At 32.2% G+C, this 18,994-nt stretch overlaps 5 protein-coding genes across 5 annotated transcripts; 3 read left to right on the forward strand and 2 right to left on the reverse strand.

Annotated features, from left to right (window-relative positions):
- Positions 1-2,478: 2,478 nt before the first annotated feature.
- HELRODRAFT_181958 (hypothetical protein) lies at positions 2,479-3,952 on the forward strand (the record flags this gene model as incomplete). The annotated part of the gene is made up of 4 exons (XM_009031731.1): positions 2,479-2,599; positions 3,009-3,170; positions 3,516-3,596; positions 3,885-3,952. 4 exons carry the CDS (start codon positions 2,479-2,481, stop codon positions 3,950-3,952), a joined length of 432 nt encoding a protein of 143 aa, XP_009029979.1.
- An 867-nt stretch (positions 3,953-4,819) lies between these two features.
- Positions 4,820-5,807, forward strand: HELRODRAFT_181959 (hypothetical protein; the record flags this gene model as incomplete). The annotated part of the gene is made up of 2 exons (XM_009031732.1): positions 4,820-5,200; positions 5,754-5,807. The coding sequence occupies 2 exons, from the start codon at positions 4,820-4,822 to the stop codon at positions 5,805-5,807; spliced, it is 435 nt and encodes a 144-aa protein (XP_009029980.1).
- A 2,770-nt stretch (positions 5,808-8,577) lies between these two features.
- On the reverse strand, positions 8,578-8,787 carry HELRODRAFT_90232 (hypothetical protein; the record flags this gene model as incomplete). The annotated part of the gene is made up of 1 exon (XM_009031718.1): positions 8,578-8,787. A coding segment is annotated over one exon (210 nt), but the record flags the coding sequence as incomplete, so codon positions are not given.
- Positions 8,788-8,966: 179 nt separating this feature from the next.
- Positions 8,967-9,116, reverse strand: HELRODRAFT_145922 (hypothetical protein; the record flags this gene model as incomplete). Its single annotated transcript, XM_009031733.1, has 1 exon — positions 8,967-9,116. A coding segment is annotated over one exon (150 nt), but the record flags the coding sequence as incomplete, so codon positions are not given.
- Positions 9,117-10,441: 1,325 nt separating this feature from the next.
- Positions 10,442-11,136, forward strand: HELRODRAFT_181960 (hypothetical protein; the record flags this gene model as incomplete). The annotated part of the gene is made up of 2 exons (XM_009031734.1): positions 10,442-10,559; positions 10,739-11,136. The coding sequence occupies 2 exons, from the start codon at positions 10,442-10,444 to the stop codon at positions 11,134-11,136; spliced, it is 516 nt and encodes a 171-aa protein (XP_009029982.1).
- Positions 11,137-18,994: the final 7,858 nt, after the last annotated feature.

Raw genomic sequence — 18,994 nt, forward strand, 5'->3', positions numbered from 1 at the left:
ATAAACAGTAGGACAGAACGATGTTGTGACCTTTACTATAGCAGGCATGAGGTGATAGATGAAGAGGGAGACGACAATCCACAAATTTTTCAAGTTATTGGAACTGTACCTACATGATGCTGAAGATGCACTACTGGGTGCCAAAGTTGACGCTGCTCACCATCAAGGTGTAAAGTCTGCCAGAGATCGACAGCCCGCAAGTTGGACTCGACTATGGCAAAAGTTGCCGTTCAATGAAGGAAGATCTGTCAGTTAATTAGCACCAATCTCACTAAACTGTGCAATGTGTTTAACAACGTATCGCCATATAGTAAATTCATGGCAATAATTTAGGTAGAAGAAGTCATACCAAAAAATTGACCAAATCAATGTTTTTTGTTTTGACATTCAAAGTGCAGCAAAACACAGTCCAACTTTTACGAGACCACTATCTTATTGAATAAAGTTTTAAAATGTTAATGATAGTTTTGTTGCGAACACAGTTAGAAACATTTTTGACAAAAAAAAAAAGAAGCTGGGTACAGAAAAAACAACATAGCACAGTACACTAAATTTTTAAAACAACAGAGACAAAAAGAAAATATCACAAATGTTTTTCAACTTTGAAAAACCTTTGATTTAAAAAAGAAAACAATACAATTGAAAAAAGTAAAATTGAAAAAACACAATTATTGAGACTTCGATTGTATGATTTAGGAAGAAAACAAAAAAACATATAAAAATTTTATTTAGTAATTCAGAACTGTTCTTTTCTATATGTCACAGTCGTGACATATAGAAAAGAACAGATGACATTTGTAAAAATGCCATCGGCGCATACTATACTGAACCTCAGAAAGACAGAAAAAATTAAATAAAGTTGATCCGATGAAAAGTAATGAAGTAATGAAAAAGAAACATGGAGTGCTTGGCCATATTTCTTGAATAAATTGTGGCATACTCACCGAAACAACTTTGTTTGGCATATGTATGTACTATGTACATAAGTGAAAGACTCAATATAGTCAGTATGTTTTTTTTTATTTTTCCATTTAGTACAACACTTTATCAGAGAAAAAATAGCAAAACAAGTTCTCGGGGTAAAAATTAAATGACAATGTCGGCATTTTTACCAAAATGTTAAAAAACCAAAACTCACCAAAATTTAGAGATTTCGGAAATATTTTTCATCTTATTTTAAATATTTTTGGCTCAGCCGTTTGTTCAAATGATTTGATGTGCAAAGATATGAAATAAAAATATGAAACAAAAAAAGATGATGCCATTTTTTTCTGACATCACAGAACAATGTGCAACTCAAGTGAGGAACAAAGTATTTAAACTAAATTCAAATTGTTGATGTTGTCATTCCAGAAACGCAATGTTGCTTCCGAAGCGGTCGTAGTACCACCGATATGACTTTTGCAGTGCGCTTCTTGATGGAAAAGTGCCGTGAACAGAACCCGGATCTTTTCCTGGCCTTCATTATTGACCTGATGAAGGCTTTCGATCCGACCAACAGAAACTTTTTGTAGATGATCCTGGGTAGACTTGACTGCCCGCCAATATTTCTGACAGTACTGCGTGAATTTTATACAAGTATGTGAGCTAAAGTCATTGTTGGTGGTAAGGAATCTAAACCGTTTGATGTTTTGGTGGGAGTAAAACAGGACTGCGTTCTGGCCCCTGTAATTTTTAATCTGTTTCTCGACGGCAGCCTCTTTAACATACAACGTCTCAAGGCGGAAAGCAAAGTATCACACGATAGGATTTTTGAATTCCAATACGCTGATGACGCTGCCGATACCATCTCCGCTCTCCAAAATAGTCTTAATGTCTTGTCGTGTGCCTATAGTCGTGCAGCACTTGTTTTCAACTCTGAAAAACCGAGGTACTTTCATTCGCTATAAATCAAAACAAACCACCTACACCTTTCGTGGTTCATGGAGATGCTCTCAATGATTCACACGAATTCATGTATATTGGTAGTATGCCATGCTCAGTACTGACTGCTGTCTGGATCGTGAAATATTGAGTATCGTATTAGGGTGGCGTTGGTTGCATTTAAATCACAATCTTACCGTGGTGACAAAGATTGCTGTGTACAAAGCTGTTTGCAATTTTGCATTGCTTCACGGTTGTGAATCCTGGACTCCTTATCGTCGACACACCAAAGCTCTCGACGCCTTCCATGTTCGCTGTCTTCGCAGCATTCTTGAAATAAGATGGTGGCAGAGAATACCCCTCACAGATATGTTTAAGATTACATGTACTACACCGGCTAACTATCTATCGTTACATCAACAGCTCGTCTACCTCGTAGATTGTTATACAGCAAACTATTGTTGAGTCGGTCGGCCAAAAAAGCGATTTGTAGATCAAGTGAAAAGCGTACTTCAAAAATGTAACATCAACTCGACTGGACTTGAAAAAAATAGCGAATGATCGATCTATATGAAAGAAGATCTGTAAAACTGGTCTTACAAGTTTTATGTTGGAATGGACAAATACCTCTCACAGCCGTCGACTTATACGTCATGCAGCATCATCAAGAGAATTGAAGCCAACTGGTCATCGATAGATTGTGGTAAACTATGCGCATCAGATTTTGGATTAAGAAGTCATCTACAATCTTTTAGAAGGCCGAATGTCACTTAATAGCGACGCCATGTCCTTGCCGTTTCGGTTGACAACACATCAACATAATTAAGTTTGTGAAAATTCAAATTGAAAGTATTCCTCATATATATAATTAAGTTTGTGAAAATTTAAATTGAAAGTATTCCTCATAAATTTAAATTAAATGTTCATTCAACAATTAAAAGCGAGACATGGTACATGCAACACTCCAGATTGTAGAAGATTAGGTTTGTAACCTTAATTAATTTTATGAGTATCTGTTTGGAATTGAATTAATTAGTTCATTTACACAACGAAAGAAAATAAATAATTTTATTTTTTCAAAACTGCACGATTGAATGTTGCGTGATGATTGAAAATTAGTGTATAGTTAACAAATTCATTACAAGCTGCGGAAATAAATTCAAATATTGACACGAACGTCAACCCATGCGACGACTTTTACAAGTTTGCTTGTGGATCGTGGATAGAAAGAACTTCAATTCCCGATGACGATTTTCAAATGAATACCGTCAAAAATATGGCTGACATAAGCAAAACTCAACTTATAGGTTGTTTAAATGATGCTTTTTGACGTAACTTTGATGTCTGTTGTCTTTTTAGTAAAACTAAATTACAATTATTGAAAAAATAAAAATTTTGGGTTTTCGAAAGCGCAAAAAGCAGAAAAAAAATTTGGTATTTTTTGAGCAAATAACAATATCATAAAGCGTGAATATTTTTGAAATAAATTTAAAATTATGTATCGAAAATGCGTAGAAAATCTCAAAAGCTATTTCAGCCCATCCTTCATTTTCATTCAATAAATAAATAAATTTGATAACATTCATCAAAGTTTAATTTTCTAAATCACAAATAGAAAAACTGAGAACAGATTCCAATAATTAATTTTAAAGGCCTTTTGAACAAGTCGAGTGCAGATGACCTACCGAGTATTACGAATGTTAAAGTATTCTACAAATCCTGTCTGAACCAAAGTAAGTTTGCATTTATGATAGCGCATTTTTGATGATGGCTTTTTTGATGCTGCTGAAGTTTCAAAATTGTTTACTTCTTCTTGTCATAAATTGCAAACTGACTGGTTAATATGCACGAAAATATTTGAACATTTCTAACCGTTTGGGGCATATTATATATATGTATTCCAGGTTTATTGTAGTCCACGTTATCCCCATTCCCAAAGACATTTCAAGAGATCCGGATTCAACCGTCTTTATACTATCATACTGTTATAATTATAACCGTCACAAATATATTCGCTAAAGGGCTAGTGTCGCTACGACCGCACACAGTTCGAGGAGGAACTAGTACCTTCCGACGGCGAGATATCTAGGGGGTTCGAGAAGCATCGGTAAAACGGGTATATAAAGGCATGCGAGATTATGAATGGTTGTTGAATTTTTGTTGTATTTGTGATAAACGTTAGTGAATTGTTATTCGGAAAGTAAGTGGCGTAGCGGCTATAGAATTAAAATTAGGCAAATCTTTTATTAGCGCTCCTTGACCAAAGAAATTCAATTTCTAATTTATTCAATTCAAAACTAAGTTATATATGTTCAATTTTTTAAATTGTGACAAATGTGTTAACAATAAAAAGAAGTAAATTATAAAAATACATTTACTCTGATCATATAAAAAAGTAAATTGTAAAAAATTGTTTACAAAAATCATGTTTACAAACAATAAATGAGCAACTTACACCTAGGATATATATAATATGGATATGGCAGACACGTTATGTAGGTGTATATATATATATATATATATATATATATATATATATATATATATAATGTCGATATAAACCGGATAATGTCGTTACTTTTATACGTACAAGCAGCAATGTTAAATGGTTTTGTGACATATGCATCAAGACTACACCAAATGTTAAGTTGTTGTCCAAAGCAAATGAATTGTCAAAGAAAATTGATAAATTGAATGACTTGAATATTGCAATAAAGTCAGATATGGAAATTATAAAAACTGCCATTAATTCTAGCGAGGCCATATTAAATAAACTTGGTGGTTCGGAGTCAGATCTGAATGACAAAATGCAGTCGTTAAAACATGATATAAAGTCAACTTTTGCTTCGGTTGTTAGTCAAGAAGTCAAAAAGAACGTTGACGTTCTTAATGCCGAAGTTAAAAAAGTGCATAAAACTTTGATTGAAGCGATGTGAAAGATAGGGAAACAAATATAATGTTATTTCGACTGCCGGAAGGTGTCAACGATAAAGAGCGAGTTTTCAAAATTTTGAATCATTTAAGAGATGACGCCATGTCTGATAAAAATGTTCTAAAAATTGTGAGATTGGGTAAAAAAACTGATGGCACGTCGAGACCTTTGCTTATCAAGTTGGACAATATCGCTGTTAAAAATCAAATTATAAAACGCACTTTTAAATTAAGTTTTCTGGTTGATCAATTTGGTCGAATTGGCATTAGTCATGACTTGACTAAAGAACAGAGAGGTGAATTGAAAATTTTGCTAGATGATGCTAAGATGCAGGAAGCTGCTAATAAAGATTTTTTATTCAAGGTTCGCGGTTCTCCGGGAAGATGGAAGATTGTAAGATTCCCGGTTGGAAAAAAGTAAATTTTGATGGATTGGGTTGTGGCCGGGCTGCTTTTAGGAGTGTGATGGATGGTGGTAGTAGTGGTGAAGGTCTTGGTTTTGATATATCTGCTGGTTCTAATGGGGTTAAATTAAATCTGGGTCTATTAAATATAAGGTCGATTTCTACAAAGTTTAATGTTGTTTATGATTTGATCTACAATGGATTGGATATTTTCGTTGTAACCGAAACTTGACATGGGTCTTCAGATAATCCATCCATTGCACTATCAATGCCTCCTGGTTATCGTTTTGCGGATTGTGTGAGAAATTATGATCCTTTGCATGCATAGTGGATTAATAATCTTTTTACGTAACTGTTTGAGATGCAAAAAAATTGATTTACCTGCAGTTGTCACATTTGAGGTTTTAGCGGTCAAATTTACAACCTACAACCAGGAATTTATATTGCTCGCTATTTATAGACTGGGTTCTGCTCAATTATCTACATTATTTTTTAACGAGCTGATATTGGTGCTAGAAAATGTAACAGTATTAAATTTTCGTATTATTTTGACAGGTGATTTCAACGTTAACATTGAAAGGACTAACGATCCACATGCCTCTAGGCTAATTGATGTTTTTGAAAATTTTCAGTTTCAAAATCATGTAAAAGAACCTACGCACATACATGGTGGTACACTGGATCCACTCTGATCATGGTTTTATTAAAATTGCACTATCAATGACTCGAAATTGTACGTAAAGAATAAAAAAGTAGTCAAATTATGGAATCGTTTGAATGAGGATCAGTTTATTAAACTTGTTCTTGACTTTCCAATATCAAAACCATGTTCAACAGAAAATATTGATGAAGAACTGCAGTTGTTTATCAGCAAAATAAATTGTGTGATCAATAGAGTTGTACCAATCCATATGGTAGTCACCAATCGTGTTAATTTGGCAACGTGGTTTGATGATGAGTGCAGGTTTTGTAAATGTGCTTGTCGAAGGAAAGAACGAATTTTTAAAAATAGTCTGCAACAAGTTCATCGTGAGGAATGGAGATGTGCTTTGAAAAATAAATCAAAACTTTTTTAAGAGAAACGTTACAAATATTGGACTAGGATTGTCGAGGAGAACACGACAAAACCTAAAAATCTCAGGAAAGTTTTGAATAAAATTCTCTGCAGAGATCATAATGACAATCATTCTTCTAGCATGCATGAACTTACACCGGATCGATTTATGTCCTTCTTCAACGACAAACTGAGTAAGGTGATAGACAGCATCGAAATCAAAGTTCGGTCTAACTCGTCTGATTGCAGATCAAATCTCAAAAATTTGTTCGCAACATTTTCAGATGTTTCTGAGGAAGATATAATTAACATAGTAAAAAATTCACCAACAAAGTTTTCTCAACAAGATGCAATACCAACTCACATACTCAAAAAGTTTATTAATCTATTTTCGCCATTTTTGACATGCCTTGTCAATATGTATTTAAATCAAAGTAAATTTCCCTCTGCTTGCAAACATGCTATAATAACTCCACTACTAAAAAAACACAATCTTGATGAGAATAATGTTGAAAACTATAGACCGATATCCAATCTGTCTTTCATATCTAAAATAATTGAACGTGTGGTTGTTAAACAGATACTCACTCACCTAGAGAATAATCATTTAATGCCGATTTATCAATCAGGTTTCAGGAAACACCATTCAACTGAAACGACTCTATTAAAGGTTCTGTCTGATGTCTATGGGGCTATCGATCAACAGAAGACGTCCATGATGGTGTTCCTCGATATGTCATCCGCATTCGATTGTGTAAATCACAAAATACTTTTAGAGAGATTGTGTGTTACTTTTGGATTTTCTGGTGCTGTGTTAAGGTGGTTTGAATCGTATTTGGTTGGTAGAACTCAGCAAGTATCATTTGGTGGTAAAGTGTTCGAGGTCAATATAGTTTTGTCTGGTGTGCCCCAAGGCTCGGTTCTGGGTCCTGTCATGTTTCTTCTGTATACATCTGAGGTATTCAAAGTGGTCGAATCATTTGGTTTCTCATATCATGCATTTGCGGATGACATACAAATCATTGTTACCAGTAAGCCCGGTACTTTCCAGGCCGAATTGGACAGATTGGTTGAATGTTTATCAAAGGTTGATTTGTGGATGCAAAACAACGCTTTTAAACTGAATCAGAGTAAAACGAAATTTTTGCCGGTAGGTACGTGGCAACAGCTTATGAAGCTAGAAACTGATTCAATCATTATCAAAAACAGTGTCATCCCGTTTTGCCAAACAGCTACTAGTCTGGGATTTATTCTAGATTCCAATTTGTCAATGAAAGATCACATTAGAATGCTTTCCGTTGAATGCATGTACCAAATAAGAAAGCTCAATCAAATACATAGATCTCTTGACTACTACGTTGCAGACTCTGGTTCATGCCTTCGTGCACTCACGAATTGATTATTGTAATAGCCTGTTTTACAAATTACCTGATAAACATTTAGCTATATTTCAGTCATTGCAGAATCGTGCTGCAAAGGTTGTTGTCGGCGGTTTAAAATATGATCACGTATCACCAATACTGAAACAACTGCACCAACCGTAAAAAAAAGAATAATCTTCAAAATATCAACTCTAGTCTACAAGTCAACAAATCGTCTTGCACCACCTTATTTGTCGGAAATGTTTGCAAAAAAGTTGGCACCTCCTTCTGGAACGCATCTGAGGTCTCATGATCTGAACCTGCTGCAAGTCCCAGTTTCGTGTCTTCATATGGGGTCTCGTAACATCGCCGTCTTGGGACCGTCTGTTTGGAACAATTTGCCTGCCTTTCTAAGAGATCTGGAGTTGAACCTGCCTGATTTTAAAAGAAAACTAAAAACTTATTTTCGTTGTAATTCATTGAACTTACTTGTTTTAGTTATAACTGAGTGATTTATTTTGTTTATTGTGCGATGTTAGATTAAGGAAATAATGAAGACAGTGTTTTTTTTTCTTAAAATTTTTTCGTTGAAATGCACTGATAACTCTTTATTTATGTTGATTATGCCATGATATTTTTTTTGATAGCGCTTTTGAGATCCTTTGAATTAGCGCTTTATTAAATTTTTCGTTAATAATACAAATATATATATATATATATATATATATATATATATATATATATATATATATATGTATATATATATATATATATATAATAATATTGTTCAAACAAATTTGTTACATAATTGTTGAAAAGTGAATTTAAGTTAAAGTAAACAATCAATTTTTAATCGGTTGTTTAGCGATCATCGTCCTGGTTGCTTTTTGTCGTCAATTTATTGACATTTAATTAATACTATTTATTAATAAAGGGAAATGTAATAAAATTGTGATAAAATTAATTAGATGTCAACTTTTCTGGCTTTTGATGAAGAGAAATCGTTGATTATCTCTTCAAAATTTAAACAATTCATTTCGTTTTCTTCAATACTCAGCAATGCCAAGTTGCACATTCGCTGCTGTTGACTCATCGTAGCTCTTAAGTCATGTAGTAATAATTTTAACTTACTGAATGATTGCTCACAAGTAGCAATGGAAACATTTAGAGTTAATTAAATTTGAAGAGCAACTCGAAAATTAGACACCTTTGGGTCCTCCTAATTCAATTATAAATTTAAGAAGATCTTCTGATGTTAAAATTTCAGTTTCACGTGTAGATAGTAGCATTCTGCAATCAGATATTTCGATATGTAATTCAGCACATCAAATTTTCAAATTATCATAGCAGTTTTAGTGATTTTTTCTCTAAAAACTGAAAAGACTTTTTAATCATGCTTAGGTTTTTGTTTGCTTTCCCAATTGCGTAATAGACATGTTCTTTCCATTTAAGATCATTTGATTTATAAATACCCAAGTCTTTTTCAAGTTCAGTTTTATTTAATTTAATTTTTTCTTTCCTATCATTATACATATATTAATAAAATCTAATGTTATTCCTACCAATATGCATTATTTTACATTTTCAGTATTGAATTTCACCTGTCTGACCAATTAAACATTTCATCCAAATCACTCTGTAAATTAGTATTAATTTTATCATCTTCTATTAATTTAATAATCTTTGTGTCATTTGCATATAATTTACAATTATTTCTGACGTTCATAGTAGGGTCATTGATGTACACCACAAATAGTAATTCTCCAAGTATTGACCCTTGATGAAACCCACTCAGGACATCTATCCAGCTTAACACATTACCACTCTTTGCTTTCTTTTACTTAAAAATGCTTTGCACCAACCTAACAATTTATGTTTAACACCAAGATTATTCTAATTTTATACATAATCGTTCATGTGGTACAGAATCAAAAGCTTTAGCAAAATTAAGAAATGCTATGTCGACAGGTATATTATGTTTATTTGCTTCTGTTATTAAATCGAATGTTTCTTATAAATTAGTGCAACAGCTTTAATTATTTACAAAACCATGTTGTTCTTTGATAATTAATTTATTTTCATTTAGATGTTTCGTTAGTGTATCTCTTGTTATACTCTCCATTATTTTGCAAACTACAGATGTTAGACAAACCAGTCTATAGTTTGATGGATCTAATTTATTACCTTTCTTATATAGGGGTGAAACGTTAGCACAGAGCCACAATTCTGGCACTTTACCGTTTTGGTATGATTTATCAAATAATATTTTCAGTGATTTTTCTAGACTTTCTGAGCACTCTTTGAGAATTCTAGGATGTACACCATCTGCTCCAATAGCTTTATTTACATTTAAATTTCTTAATTTAGTCTTAATAATGATTTCATCAGAAGATGGGTCTGCATATTAAGGCGCGTCAAATTTAAAAATTTTTTTTTTTGAAAAAACCAGGGCATGGCAAAAGAAGCTTTTTGATGTCCTGTTTCCGTTGGTATCTTTCTATTTGGAATGGATGCACTTTAAGCTTGGTAAATTTTGAGTGAAAGTTTTACAAATATACTACATTATTTACGAGAGAGCGGGTAACATGACTTTAAGTTGAGTGTACCTCCATTGTTAGTTATGCTATAAATCATGAAAAATTCATAAAGCAGCATTTGTCAAGCTTGAAGTGCATCTCTTTAATCAGATTGTGCAGTTTTACCTAATATTGTATGTTATTAAATTAGACCACAATTAACGCACATAAAATGTTGTTAACTTGTTTTTATGTTTTTCAGATATTGCAAATAATTAAAGAACTACTATCATTGTTATTTTGATTCTGATTATGGCTGCATCTATTGAAACCAGAGGAAAGACCTCCACTCATCTTAGTCATTATATAGGGTCTGGCAGGCAGATCATTACCTCAGAGTTACCAACTGTGAGAGATTTATTAAGATACGGTATTCTGCTAAAGCAGTTGAGCGAGAAGGACAAAAAAATTATACCAAAAAAGAACAAGACAAAGATATTATGACTGCCCTCTTTTATCAGTGGACCAAAGCAAATTTTAAGTTTAAATATCCTGTTGTTATTCATGAAGTAACAATCCAGGAAAGAATCGTTAATTTGTGAAATAAAGCTACTGATGTGTCACTTGGTAGAGGAACGCTTGACAAAAAAGAAAAGTTTACCGAAGGTCTTGACCAACTCTTCGACATTCTTCATTGTAAGTGTCCAATTGTTCTGTGTTCTGAATATGGATGTAATAATCCTGAATGTTTTCAAAAAGTACACATAAATTGTAATTGCGCAAGAGATCAGAAGATTCCAGTGATCGAATTGATGTTTATTAAAGCGCAGAAAGCTAAGCAAGGAAGCATCAGCATTCACATGATTGCGAACAAAGATGTGCCAGAGACAAGAAGGCAAGAAGCAAAACTTCAGAGACAAGAAATCAGAAGCCTTTCTGAACAGAAAAGAGCTAGGAAACTAAAAGAAAATGCCAGGAAAGAGAAAGAAGAAAACTTAGTAGCTTAAGTTTATTTCTGGTGAGGACAGTGATGACTCTGAGAAATCTGAATCAAATGTAGAGAACAAAGTTCAAAAGAAGAACAGTGAGATGACTGAAGTGTACAATACTCAGATATAAGAAACGTTGCACTAGCCAGTATGAGACATCACACTGGATTAAGAGAGACAGCTGAAATAGCAACTGCTGCTTGGATTGATGCTGGCCTCATCACTGATAAAGACAAACATCTTATAATTGATCATAATAAAGTTAAAAGGGCTCAGCAAAAGTTGATTAAAGAATTCAATGTTAAGTTTGAAAGTGAAATAAGAGAGCATGCCATTAGCTGTTTACTCTTTGATGGAAGAAGGGATGACACAAAGGTGATGCTTGACGTTGTTGGTTCTTCCAAGAAATGTCCAGGTATGGTAAAGGAGAAGCACTATTCAATATGCAGTGAACCAGGAGAAAAATATTTGTGGCATTTTGTTCCTGGAAAGCTACAGAGTCCAAGAAACCAGCGGAGATAAATGCAAATAACATTGTTGAGTGGCTGAAAGAGAAAAATATTGATGATAAGCTCCTGGCTATTGGTTGTGACATGCATATAGCATTTGTTTTTGATAGAGAAATAGAAAAATTATTTTTATTTTTTATTGTAAAAATAGAGATAGAGCTGAAATAATTGTTCAAAATATTTGATATTGCATTTCCAATTGTTATTACAGAACCATCAAAATTTTTTATAGCTTTTATGGTGTCTCGAATGACTATTTTTCCATTCATATAGGCATATATTTTTTTAGGATGTTTTTTGCATCTCTTGCTAAATTTTGTTCTAAATCCCTTATACATTTTCTTACCAATTTTTTTATTTCTTCATTAATGGCTTTATATTCTAGGACTTTAACATGATCACTAAACCGATTCCTCTTGCATTTATACCACAAATTCTTTTTTCTGCTCATATTTTTCAATTCTCTTGTTATTCAAAGATGTTTTCTATTTTTATTACATTTGTCTGTTTTTAATTTTGAAACATATTTGTTGCAACCCTCATTGTATAATTCTAACCATTTACTGTAACATTCATCTACATTTTTATTTTTGAATAATAAATCCCAATCTATATTAATAATAAATTTATTTAAATCTACATAATTGCCTTTCTGATATAAAATTTTTTTCACATGTATTCTGTGCTTTGAGTTTGAATCACTATAGCTATATCTAAATTCTAGTATATGACGACCGACCATGTTCAATATTTCCCAACGGTGGTGAATTTTGCAACATATAAACTCTATTACATGATAAGATAAAATTAAATCAAGAACATTTGTTAAAAAACCTGATTCCTTCTGAAAAGTAGGTGTCATAACAATTTGATAAATGAAGTAGTTGTCTAAGCATTTCATGAATAACTCAGCTGATTCATTTGGAGTTGTGACAATTCCAATATTTTCTTCATTCCACTTTATCATCATAAAAATACTTGCTCTTTTCTTTCGTTTTAGACTTGTTTGTTGTTGTTGTATATTGCAACAACTTTGTTTCCTCAAATCCCATATCGAAAGGGATTATTCAGTTTGGTTACTTTTATTTAACTCTTCATTTTTTTCATCTCTTTCTTTAATTAGCTCTTTGGATAACTTTCTTTCTGATTCATTCAGATCTGGTGAGATTAAGATTTTTTTAAATTTCTCAGAATTCTTTAACTTATTTCTTGCCATTTAGATGACTTCTTTTAGCACTGTTTTATTTTTAAACCCATCTAAAACAGAGGTTGTTACCTCATTTGATTTAGGCTTGAATCGAACAATATATTCAAAATGTTAACTTTGTCAACATTCAACTCACTACAAACATCTTCTACAGTTGCCATGTCTTGAAACTTTCTGTTTTCATTGTTACTCTCTTTCGAAGAGGTATAGCAATAATTACTACGATTTTTTCCCTTTTTTCTTTATCTTTATTTACGGCAACAATTGCATTCACAACATTAACTTCCTCTTCACTTTTTTCTTTTTTTCTTGTCATTTTTAACTACTTATCTGTCTTTTTTGAGGTTTCTCTGTCTATCATTTTGTCTTTTCTTTGTTCTCTCGCTCATCAATTTTTGATTCAAGTTGTAAATTTTTTTTTGACGCCAAATTTTCGCATGTTACGAGCGATGATATGGAATCCAAATCGCCCGTTTTCGATTCTAATTGGACATTTTTTTTTCAGATTTGAAATCTCGTTTTCCAAGATTTCTACTTTCTTCACCAGTGTTTCAAAAACCTTTTTTTCCATTCTTCAAAATCCCATTTTGGTGACATCTTTAAAGATTTATTAGCAAAAATTTAACTTATTACAATTTAATTTAATTAATTTAACTCGAAATTTTAATTAATTTAAAAATATTATTAAAACCAGGAAATAGTTGTTTACATAGTTTGAGTTTGTTGCCTTTAAACAAAAATTATGTTCATTTAGGCGTCCAAACACCAAAGACCACTAGTTTGTTTTTATTTCTAAATCAAGTATTCATTGACTAAGATATATTTTGGCTAAATTGATAATTTTAACCAAAATATTTCGTTTATATTTCATGTAATTTTGCTCATTTGTTTTAATAATTTTTGATTAGACATTATTTTTTGTAGAAAAATTTCAAAATGCCCCTCCTGAAAGTTAAAGTAAATAGGCATATAACTATTATTTTTAATATAATGCTAACTAAAAAATAGATTATTAGATTTTTACTTAATAATAACAAATTCACCATTAGGCCAAATTGATACTGAAGGAATTGAACCAGTCATTGAACTTATCAAATCTTTTGGTAGATGTCCAGCTTTGGACGAGAATTGGAATGGAACTGGTTTGGTCTTGGAAGGTGTCATTGGAAAAATCAGGCATGAACTTGGCTACAATATCCTGATCGAAACTTTTGTGAATTTTGATAAGAATAATTCTAGCAACAACATTCTTGAGGTATCTTTTTTGTTTGTTTATCTGATACAATTTTATAACTGAAAAAAATTAAACGATAACCGTATTTATCATTCGTTAAAAGGGAAATGCTTAATCAGGCTTAGTGGGTAATATGCGTCCCGATTCTCCTACCTTTTCTTTGCTGCGGCTTGTAAACATTCTACGTAGTTGAATTTTAAGTTTAAAAAAAATGTGTTTTATTTTTAAAGTTAGAGACCGGTATTGTCATTTTGCAACTATATTATTTCTATGATCTCTGTTGAAAAATATATTAGCCAAACTTTTAGCAGTACTTGGGTCGGTCCATATATTTGTGTAAATAAATATTTTCTTGCTTGAATATAAGTCTAAAAAAGTCAATACTGAACAAATGCCTTTAGAATGATTTTATGTAAATATCCATAAACAGTTCTTTATGGAAACATATTAAGTTATAACAAATCCTCAACAATTTCAATTATTGATAACTTTGTCTAAAACTCTGAAAATTGTTTTATTTATTTTTAAATTCAATTTGTTATTTTGTTCATTTTGTAAAATAACATCTGTTAGTTTTGAAAAGATGCAAAGCATAACTCTATATACCTATTTAATTGTTTAATTTCTAAATTAAATGAAAAATTAAACGATAAAAAAACAAAAAGAAAGAATATTAAAATTGAAAATTTATATAGATATAGCCACCAGAAATTGTGGTTGTCGAAATACAAGATAGCTAAAAATGTTAGATTGTTGAGCTTTTTTGCTTCATGTCAGCAAACTGTCTAGCGAATGTATTGGATCAAATATTTTACGCTTTAAATAAAATAAATATAAATAAATATAAATAGATAATGGGCTTAACCGTAAGTTATATATGCCTATTCCAAAATAGCATTAAAAGACAACAAAAAGCAATCAAACAACAATGTCAATTTTATGATCATAGAGAAAATCTTTGTTGGCCATATATAAGCCAAAATTCTTCTTGAAGTTGGAAACAGTATCTGATTCAACAACGCATAACGGTAAATTGTTCCAAATAGAGATCTCCCTGTTAAAAACGAATACTTTCTTGTATTTGTATGGAACTTTTGAACATGTATTCTATAGCGATGCCTTCTGGTACGTGGGTCCGCATCAAAACACAAAACTGGTGAGGAATCTCTATCTACCATGCCCTTTGCAATGTTGAAAATCATTAATATGTCTCCACGAACTCTTCTAAATCTTAAAGCTGGCAAGCCAAGAAACTTCAATCGATCCGAGTAACAAAGAACTTTGCAATCCCTTACCATCTTGGTTGCCCGTTTCTGAACCCTTTCCAATTTGTCAATTTCCTTTATTTTCCAAGGAGACTATACACTAACACCATATTAACCTAATTAAAGATTTATAAATCAAAATATATGACTCTTTAGTTAAATTTTTAGTTTCTGTATTACAATCCTAGAAGAACAAAACATTTATTAATGACATGATGAGAACTTAGAGAAGCTCAGTGAACGTTCAAACAAAACCCCAAAATCGTTTATTTCACCACAAAAATCCAAGTTAGAATTATTAATAGTATAACACCAATTATTATCTAAACATGAATGACCAAATTTTATAGCGGCACACTTTTCAGTAACCAAATCGATTTTCCATAACATACACCAATCATACAATTTATCAAGATGTTTTTGTAGCACTATTCTATCATCCACACATTTTATAAAATTGAACATTTTAACACCATCAGCATACAAATACATTTGAACGAACTATCTTTCACAATATCAAACATGTCATTCACATACACAATAAACAAAGCCGGACCTAATAAACTTTCTTGAGGCACTCCACTACCAACTTCAAACCTTTTAGATAAACAATTATTCACTCTCACACTAAAAGTTCTACCACACAAATACTCTTTAATCCATTCAACCAAACACTCATTCACACCATAACCACGCAACTTATTAATCAATAACACATGTGGCACTCTATCAAAAGCTTTAGTAAAGTCTGTGTAAATAACATCAACATCCAAACAATTATCAACTGCACCAGTCCAACAATCCATCAATTTCAACAACTGGAGAGTTGTTGATTTCCCCTTCACAAAACCATATTGCCTGGGTTCTTCATCAGAATTCTATGGTTTACGTCGTGATATTTTCGCTCGTTGTAAAAAATTCGATAATTTTGCTTAAATTTCTTATTTTAAACAAAGTGTACTGTGATATTAATTAAATAAATTAAATTTTTGTTCTGTTTACATGGGTTCAAAAAAAAGACTAAAGAAATGGGTTCGGAATTAAAGACCACGGAAGATTTCGGATTGAAGCTTTGTGAAGAGTGTCTTTAATGCAACAAAGATAAACTGCACCAGCTTATTATAAAGGAAAAACCAGGAAATCTAGATTCAAATTTAGCAACAAATCTGGCATTTTTGAATGCTGAGTTGTCAACCCAGACTCAAGTTATCATCTCTAAACTGAAGTCCTTGGATGATGCCATTGGCCTACAAAATAGTAATTTCAATGAATTTAGGATGAAGATGGATAATTTTTCATACTCTTCCATGAAGATTCTGGAGGAGAATGAAAAAGTTGCCAAGACAAGAGTTGAACAGAGTGAGTAGGAAATAAAAAAATATTCAGATGCGGTTAAAGGAAAAGTTGATAAGTTGTCATTAGATGGCAAACAGGTATGTACAAAAAACAATTGTTGATACCTCATCTAAAATTGAATTTCTAAATGACAGAGAAAAGAGGAGAAATAGTGTGATCCTATATAATTTGCAAGAAAAAGGGGTTAACACGAAAGAGGTTGTTAAAAATTTATTGAAAGAAATATCAGAGATTGATTTAGAAACAGAGGGAATTGAAATTTCTAGACTGGGCAGAAAAATGGAAGATGATCAAAAATCTAGACCAGTTTTGATTCAGTTTGCAAACATAAATACCAAAAATTTGCTGCTTGCAAATTGTTACAAACTCAAAAAATCAGCAATTTTTAACAAAGTAATCGTCAATCATGATCTTTCCAAGGAAGAAAGAAGTAACAAAAGAAAACTTTTGGAAGAAAAAAGGAAAGAAATAAGTGCCAAAGAGGACATAACAAAATGGTCATTCAGGCTCAAAGGAAAACCAGGTGATTTTTATGTGGTTGCTGTTAGAAAGCAAAATTTAGAGATACAAAAAATTTAAGTCAGAGAAATTTGAAACATTTAAGAATTATGATGTCCAATGTAGATACTTTGTCTAATAAGTTTGGAGATTTACAATCCTTGTTGGGAAGTTTAAAATGTTCACCTGATCTGATTGCCTTAATGGAGATGAATCCCAAAAATTTTAAAAATAATAGAGTTTTGTCTGAATACAATTTGCAGGGGTACTCAAGTTTGGCATCTGGATTTTCTGATGTTGGTAGAAGGGGACTTTTGCTGTTTTTTAAAAAGTCTTTGTTGGTTTCAGAAGTTGGTATGGTTTCAGAATTCAAAGAATATATGACAGTGAAGGTTTGCATTTCTGGTAGATTTTTAAATATTCTGTTTGTATACAGAAGCCCCACATCCAGTGTTGAAAATAGCATTCACCTATTAACACTGATTAATGATGGTCTAGCATTGCCAGGTGATTTTTTAATGTTTGGGGATTTCAATTTACCTGAAATAGACTGAGATACGTACAGTTGCGGTGGAGGTGAAGAGAAATTTGAAAACAAATTTTTAGATATCCTTAAAAATAAATTTTTGTTACAACACATTAACCAGCCAACAAGATTTAGATTTGGTCAGTCTGCAAATATATTGGATTTAGTGATTTCACCACAAGATTTTGTTAAAAACGTGAAATTTTATTCACCTCTTGGAAGCAGTGATCACTCCGTGGTTGAATTTATGATTGCTGGTTTTGGACGTTTAACAGATATGAACTTGAAAAAGTTTTGCTTCGATCTAGGCGATTACAATGGTTTGAAGTCGGCTCTGTTACCATCAGTGATGTGTTTACAGAGGATAGAAATGTCTAGGATGACTGGAAGATTTTTAAAGATAAACTGAGTTGTGGCACTAATGAATTTGTTCCAAAGAAAAGAAGAAACGTTGATTTCAAATTTAAAATGACCAATGATTTAAAAGTTTTGATAAAGCAAAAGCATGTAATTTGGAGGTTGATTTATAGATATGGAGAAGATAAAATTCAAGAATTCTGAACAATCAGAGACAAAATTAAAAAACATACAAAGTTGATGAAATTACAGTCGCAAGAAAAAATTGCTCGTGCATATAAAACCAATCCTAAACTGTTTTGGAATCACGTGAAAAAAGTAACCAGATGTGATGAGGTTGCTAGTCCATTGACTGAGGATGGAAGGGTGATAACTGATTCTAAGATGAAAGCTGATGTATTTGGTAACTTTTTCTACTCTGTGTACAGAGAGGATACTTCTTTTGATGAAAATGATACTTCTTTTTATTTTGACTCCACTGATGTATTATCCCCAATGGCTGATTTGCTTATTGACGAAAGCATGGTATTATCAAAACTTGAAATGCAAATACAAGCAAATCAGCAGGTCCGGATGATATACACCCACGAGTTCTATGGGAATTAAGGAAGTCAATCTGCTCCCATTTAACTAGACTATTCCATCGTTCAGTTGATGAAGGCAGGATTGGAAGCTTAGTCATGTAGTTCCTCTTCATAAAAGAGGCCGTAAGGATCTGGCTCAAAATTATCGTCCGATCGCATTAACTTTAATTTGTTGCAAGATTCTGGAATCTATGATAAAAGATCACATTATGAATTATTTCATGGAGAATGATTTATTTTCCAATGCCCAGTTTGGATTTATATCAGGTCGTTCAGCAGTCTTGCAACTTTTGAGGTTTTTGGAGATCATTACTGAGGGATTGGATCATGGTTATGAGGT

The sequence above is a fragment of the Helobdella robusta genome (genome assembly GCF_000326865.2).
Source record: "Helobdella robusta unplaced genomic scaffold HELROscaffold_78, whole genome shotgun sequence".
In the NCBI taxonomy this organism is placed as follows: domain Eukaryota; kingdom Metazoa; phylum Annelida; class Clitellata; order Rhynchobdellida; family Glossiphoniidae; genus Helobdella; species Helobdella robusta.